Source organism: Plasmodium coatneyi, chromosome 9 (assembly GCF_001680005.1).
Source record: "Plasmodium coatneyi strain Hackeri chromosome 9, complete sequence".
NCBI classification, from domain to species: Eukaryota; Apicomplexa; class Aconoidasida; order Haemosporida; family Plasmodiidae; genus Plasmodium; species Plasmodium coatneyi.
The window spans coordinates 1500423-1507481 of NC_033564.1; the positions used below are offsets into that span (position 1 = coordinate 1500423).

The 7059-nt window shown below is 38.3% G+C and overlaps 1 protein-coding gene across 1 annotated transcript; it reads right to left on the bottom strand.

Annotated features, from left to right (window-relative positions):
- Positions 1-784: 784 nt before the first annotated feature.
- Positions 785-1838, bottom strand: PCOAH_00026360 (Kir-like protein; the record flags this gene model as incomplete). The annotated part of the gene is made up of 2 exons (XM_020059441.1): positions 785-1663; positions 1806-1838. 2 exons carry the CDS (start codon positions 1836-1838, stop codon positions 785-787), a joined length of 912 nt encoding a protein of 303 aa, XP_019914872.1.
- Positions 1839-7059: the final 5221 nt, after the last annotated feature.

Consider the following 7059-nt stretch of genomic DNA (forward strand, 5'->3'; position numbering starts at 1 on the left):
AACCAAACACACCCCCTTCTTCTTTTAAAACACCAGATCATATTCTTCAAACCTAAAACCGAAAACCGACTCCTATACCCTGAGCCTTCACTCTAACAACCCTCAACCCTACTCCCATACACTGAACCTTCATTCTAATACCCGGACCCTACTCCAAAACCCTTAACCTTTCATTCTAACGCCCTTAACCCTTCCTTCCACCTACCACCTAACATCATCTTCTTACCACACTACCACCTAACAACTTTCCTTCCACCTACAACCCCTAACAACCCACCTACTACTCTACCACCACCCTAACAACCTTACCATTATTCCTTCCTTAGATCCCCCTTCTTTACACTTCCTCCTTAGACCCATCCTTCCTTCCTTCCTCCTCATTAAATCCATTCCTTCGAACGCTTTCCTTCCCTTTAGAACACTTTCCGTCCTTCCTTACTTAGACGTCCTTTACTTCCAACTTCGATTCACCCCTTTCCTTCTTCCCTAGACCTCCCTTCCTTCCACCCTTAACAGCCATCCTTCCTTCCACTATAGCACCCCTAAAAATGTTCCTTCCCTCCACCTACCACCCCTAACAACCCTTCCTTCCAGCTCCTTAGACCAACTTCTTTACTTAGGCCCTCCTTCACTTCCTTAGACTCCTAACAAACTTCACTCCACCCCTAACAATCTTCCTTCCACCCCTAAACAATCTTCCTTCGCTCCTTAGACCCACTAAATATTCCGTGAACACAATATATGTATGTGTGCATATTCATTCCGAAAAAGAAAAAGAAGGGGATTAAACATCTATTATTTCTGTTGTTGTTATTGTACTGACCTGGGTAATGGCAGGAACAGGATCCCTATGACTCCGTTCGTGGTGACGTTCTCCACTGTCTCGTCCTTGTGCTTCACCTCTACGCTGCTCCTCCGTGGTGGAACATGTTAAATCCCCTGTAGAAGTAGTACTAAATCCGAAGCATACATTCTTGTATATTGTAGTACCAACCGAAAGTTTTTCGCCTTGATATTGCCTCCTATGTAAGGACTGTGCCAATTCCTTTGAAACTGTTTCCGTTTCAGACTCTAATTGCAGCACTTTCCCGTGTTCATTTTTTCCAAGTGCAGCTTCAATTCTTTTACAGGGTGCCTCATCCTCCCTTGTATCATTTGTGCAGACTGTATTATATGCTTTAACAGCTTCCTCCAGATGGTTGTAGTAGACCTCAGTAAAAAGGGCCGTAGATTCATACAACCCACCCTGCATACGGCTGCAGTCTACGGAAAGATCATACACTCTTTTCCATTCTGTGAAATATTGTCCATGATTAACAGGAGGCTCAAAATTGCACCCATGATAACTTTGACTAACCTTCACGGCTTCTTTAATTTTTTGCATAATTCTTTCGAATGATGCTTTATTTGAGCTATTCCAGAACATCTCGCCCAACCAGAAATAGAAGAAATCGCAGAATTTGCTAGCGTCCTTACTGCTCTTCATACTTTGAACATAACATAACCCCTTTATAATTTTGTCCTCATGTTCCTTAATACTCGGCTCTGACCCCCATTTCTGCTTCATTTGTTGTGGCCATCCGTCAGATTCACAAGTGCCCCTGTTACCTTTGAATCTACCGTAGTATCGTACATTTGATGGTAATTGTTCTACTTGCGTTCTCTACAAGTGTAATTATGGAAAAATGTATTCCTATGTATGTATTCCTTTCTTCTATGTTCATTATACTTCACACGGAATATAGTATAAATAATATGTATGTGCACATATTTTGAAAAAAGGAAAATATACGGACCCCTAATACTTGCGGTCCTGCATCTTCCTGTAGTTCTTCCATTTTCAACTTTAATGTGCATACTTTTGTATAGGTATATAATGGAATTTATGTTATGAAATGTTATTTATGCACATTGTATTCATACATTAATAATAATGAAGTAAGTATGTATAAATATATTACTATTTCTCTTCCTTGTGATTATGCAGGAGTGCTTGTTAATTTTCTTATTTTTCATTAAAATAATGCACATTGTTCAAATCTTAAAGAAACTATAACACATTAAATACACGTGTGTATCAACATTATCACATATAAATATAAACAGCACAGAGATAAGAAAAACGGTGTCAGGAAGTAACGAAATAATGGGGGTATATATCTCTTCGTATACATCTCCTACACCATTCACTGCACTATTGATGTGTATGTGATTATTTGTAATATTCTACTATTATTTATAACAAATTTCTATTGTACACATAAAAGAACCCAAACTTCCTTCCTTTTGAACTAAAATTCTTCCGCATATATTATTAATAAATGCTATTTTCCCCTTTTTTAATGGTTTATTAAGAACTTTTAGTGCAAATAAAGTTCCTATAGAGGCAATACACTACTCCCTTCCCCCTTTCACTCTACAATTGCTTAGTAGAAAATTTCTTTTCCTTTCCTTCGCTCCTTCCTCAGTTTTTTCCTTTCTTCTTCCATATATGATACAAGATTATTTTAAGTAGACCATACAAAATTTACATTATAATAGACCATTTAACGGAGTTCCCTTTCCCTAAATTCACATTATATATTTCACACCTTTATGTACATCGTTCCTTTCTTTTCTTTGGTAATTACATTATAAATAGCTTTCTTATAAAGACCACCTGCCACACATATTACTTAAGTATCAACCTTTTTCTTCTTTTCAATGCATATTATATTTTACACAAAAATATGCTCCATCTTTTACATTCTTCCTGATTTATATGACTAAAGGAGTTCAAGAAGTAGAGTACTTTTTCGAATACCCAAGGAAGTTCAAGAAATTTAATACAGCTCTATGGGTTTAGGCTTTAAGTTCTAAGGGTTTAGACTCTAAGGCTTTAAGTTCTAAAGGTATAGGTTCTAAGGGTTTCGGGTCTCAGAGTTTAGGGTTTAGGGTTTAGGGTTCAGGTTTCAGGGTATAGGGTTTTGGATTTCAAGGTTCAGTGTTTTGGGTTCCGGATTTAGGGTTTATGGTTCAGGGTATAGGGACTTAGTGTTTACTATTCCGATTGATTACGAGTGTCCTAGATAGACCATTATTTTTTAGTAAGTCGAAGACTATAGTTTGAATCCTAAAACATAAAACATTAATCCCCGAATTATGAAGACTAAACGATGAAAACCTAAACACCTATACCTGAATCCCTAAAAACCCGAACCCCAAATCCTGATTCTCAAACTCTAGACCCTGAACCCTAGACGCTAAAATCTAAACACTAGATGCTAAATACTAAACCCCGAACGCTGAACCATAAACCCTGAAACGTAAAACCTGAACCCTAAAGCCATGAATCTGAAGTCCGATTGCTGTGCCTCCTGACCCTAAATACTAAATCCTAAAGAATTATCTCTAAACTCTGAATCCTAAACCCTGAAACCCTAAACGCTGAATCCTAATCGCTGAGCCCTAAATTCTGAAGCCCGATCATTAACCCCTGATGTATAAAACCTAAAGTCTAAACAATAAACCCTAAATCCGGAGAAATAAACCTTAAGCCCAAAACACTGAACTCTAAAAAAAGAACCCTAAATCCTGAACTCTAAACCCTGAACCCTAATCCCCGAACTCTAATCCCTGAATCCTAAAGACTGAACCCTAAACCCTCAGCACTAAACGATGAAACATGGAGCTCCAAAGCCTAAATCCTCAAAGCATAGCGCTAAACAATGAGGTATAAATACTGAAACCTAAAATATAAACTCTAAAACCCTCAAAACTAAACCCTGAAACCTAAACCCTGAATCCTAAAACCTGAATCCTAAACCCTGAAATCTAAACGCGGAACCCTAATCCTTAAAGTCTAAAAATTAAAACCTGTACCCTAAATACGGGACCCTAAAACCTGAACGCTAAGCCCTTAATCCTAAACCTTAAACTCTGAATGCAAAACACTAAAAGGCACGAACCCTAAGCCCCTAGCCCTTAAACCCCTAAACCCTGAACCCTAAGCCCTGATCTTTAGACCCTGAAGTCTAACACCTAAAGTCTAGACCATAAACCGTAAGTCCGGAGAAATAAACCATAAGCCCAAAACTCTGAACTCTAATGAACGAACCCTAAACCCTGAACACTAAGCACTGAATCCGGTACCCTGAACGCTTAAACATGAACCGTAAACCTTAAATCATAAGCAACTTAAACTATTCGTTATATTCTTATAAACACATTTAAAATTTAATAGCCTTGAATTAATGAAATTGTGGCATAGTTGTTAGCTCTACGTGCTTAGTTCGATCTTTTTAATTCTTTAAACACTCTTGAGCCTCCTATATTTTTTAGTCGTATAAAATAGAGGAAGGAAGTAGGATGAAGGGGCATGAGTATATTAATATTTTAAAAATTATATGTAATGCAAAGAGAGGTAATTAAGAAAATATTGTGTACGCACCTTGTATGAAGGAGATATTTAAGAGTGTGCACAATTGGGGTGGGAAGAATGTTCCCTGTATATATAAATTATAATACATGTATGTGATCAGTTTTAAATTAAAACTTTAAGTAACCATAAAGAATGTGTAAGGAGTATGCGTAAAAACTTCCATTGTAGGATGTTGCATTCTCCTGATCTCAATGGTTAGGGCAGGATTAATAATGGTAATATAGTGTTCTAAATTGTTCCATAAGAATTCCAGAAGTATAATAAGTACATATAGGGGAGAGCACAAGGAATTCAACATCTTCATTCTCTTTTAATTGTGTTAATCCAGTATGCTCTCTCTTATATTTTGGCTTTAATTATATGTACATGTAATAATTCTGATACATAGCTATATATATGTCGAATGTGTGTGCTGTCGTCACACGAAATAAAAGATAATGTACACTTATTTAAGGAAGAAATAAGAAATGTGTAATAATATGCATTCACAGCCATAATAATACCCTTGAAAGCTCGTTCCGTTTGTATAAAATATATATATATGTATGTACATTCTAGATGTACATATATATGTAGAAGTGGGTGCATCTTGAAGGTAAATTTTTATTGTGTATATACAAGAGCACACATATACGCACAAGCACATAAACCATGTCAGAAACCGCACCATTATTAAGGGTACATTTCCTCTTCGATGTTTAAAGTGCATACATAAGTCCTGGACTAATAATAATTTATTTGCAAAATGTAATAAAAGTAAGAGTAAAAGTAAGAACACAAAGGGAGCAGATATATATACACATTCTATACCAACCACCACCTTTATAGAAAGAGAATTTGGAGAAGCTGCATTCAAAAACATATTTCTATAAGACCGTCGATGGGAACATCGCTGGGGGCGTAACCGGCATGAAGGTCGATTACTGTCAACGCTTAGGTGATGAGGGGGAAACGCTAAAAGGGAAAGTAAGGGGAGAACTGGAGAAATGTACTGAAATTAAAAGTGAAGCCGAAAAAATTGCGAAGGGCCTATGTTTTGTATCTTCAAAGATGAAAGAAGCACAAGCATCAGCAACCCACACTCAGACATTAGGGCCGGAGGGTCCGCCGCCTCCTCCTGCTCCTCCTGCTCCTCCTGCTCCTCTGCCGGGATTCCCCCCAACAGACGAAGAGGACGAAGTAGAGGACGCAAATAAGACGGAGGAACGCTTGAATAATTCAATTTGCTATTTTCTTTATTATTGGCTGGGGAATGAAGTATGGAAAAAGGTTCAAAATAATAGTAGTAAATTTCTTGAAGTTATGGAAAAAATATATGCTTCATTGGAGCAATTTGGTGTTGACGATAATTGTACAGTTCTGTACAAAGACGCTAAGAATATTAACAAAACCATTTTCCCCCATATGAAAACAGTATTCGACTTCTCCTTCGACTACGACGGTATAAAGAAGCTCCTACAAAAAGTTGACAACTCCTGTGACGAAGGTTATTACCAACACCTGGAGGCAGCTAAAACGGCACTTGAACATGTACGCAAAGATTGTGGGAGCAAAACAAATACATATTGTGAGTGGTTCAAAAAAACATTTGATGTAAGCAATGGTCAAAACCCACTAACCTTAACAATTAATGTAATACAGGATACTTCAGAAAAAGTTACAAGGTACAATATCACTAACTTAGTTCTAAAATATACAGCACAATATGAGAAAGCTCTTTCTAAGGAGCACCATGACACTACAGCACACATAGAACAGGGTGCTGCCGGCGCAATCGTCTCTTCCGCAGTTGGATTAATAGGTCTTCCTACAATCCTTTTTTTCCTTTACAAGGTAACTATTTGGGCACATTTTAAAATATAAATAACATCATTTACTAATATTTGTTCGTCATTTTAGCAACGGGAAAATATAGAATAAACTATATCATGTGATACACATTCCCCCCCGAAGCATACTTCCTTCCTTCAACACGAACAACCTTCCTTTAGGTGCACCCCTCTGCACATTTTCCTCAACATACATCCTTCCTCCTTCCCTCTAACCTAACAATCTTCCTTCCACCACCCCTAATAACTTCTCGTCCCTGAGACCTCCTTCCTTAGACCTTTTCCTTTCCTCCATAGACACCTTCCTTTCCTTCTTTCCTTATTCTTCATTCCTTGTTTCCTTCATCCTTAGACCCCCTTCCCTTCCCTCCTTCCCTAGATCTTCCTTTTGTCCTTCTTAGATCTCCTTCTTTCCTTCCTTCCTCCTCCTTAGACCCACCTCTAACAACCTTCCTTCTAACAACCTTAACAACTTTCCTTCGATCCATCTACCACCAAAATGTGCACCCCTCAGCATACTTCTATCAAAATGCATCCTTCCTTTCACCCCTAACAACCTTCCATTCTGCCACCCTAGCACTCCTAACAACCACCTAGCACATCCCACCTACCACCCTTCCACCCCTAACTACCTTCCTTCAACCTACCAGCCCTAACAACATCATTCTACCACCAAGCACCCCCGCACCTCCTTCGTCCTTCCACCACTAACAACCCTGCTTCCTTCCCTCCTTAGTATGATCTCTTACCTTCTTGGATAAGGAGCAACACCTTCTTTGGAGGAGGAAGAAGCAGCACCCCTAGCAGGAG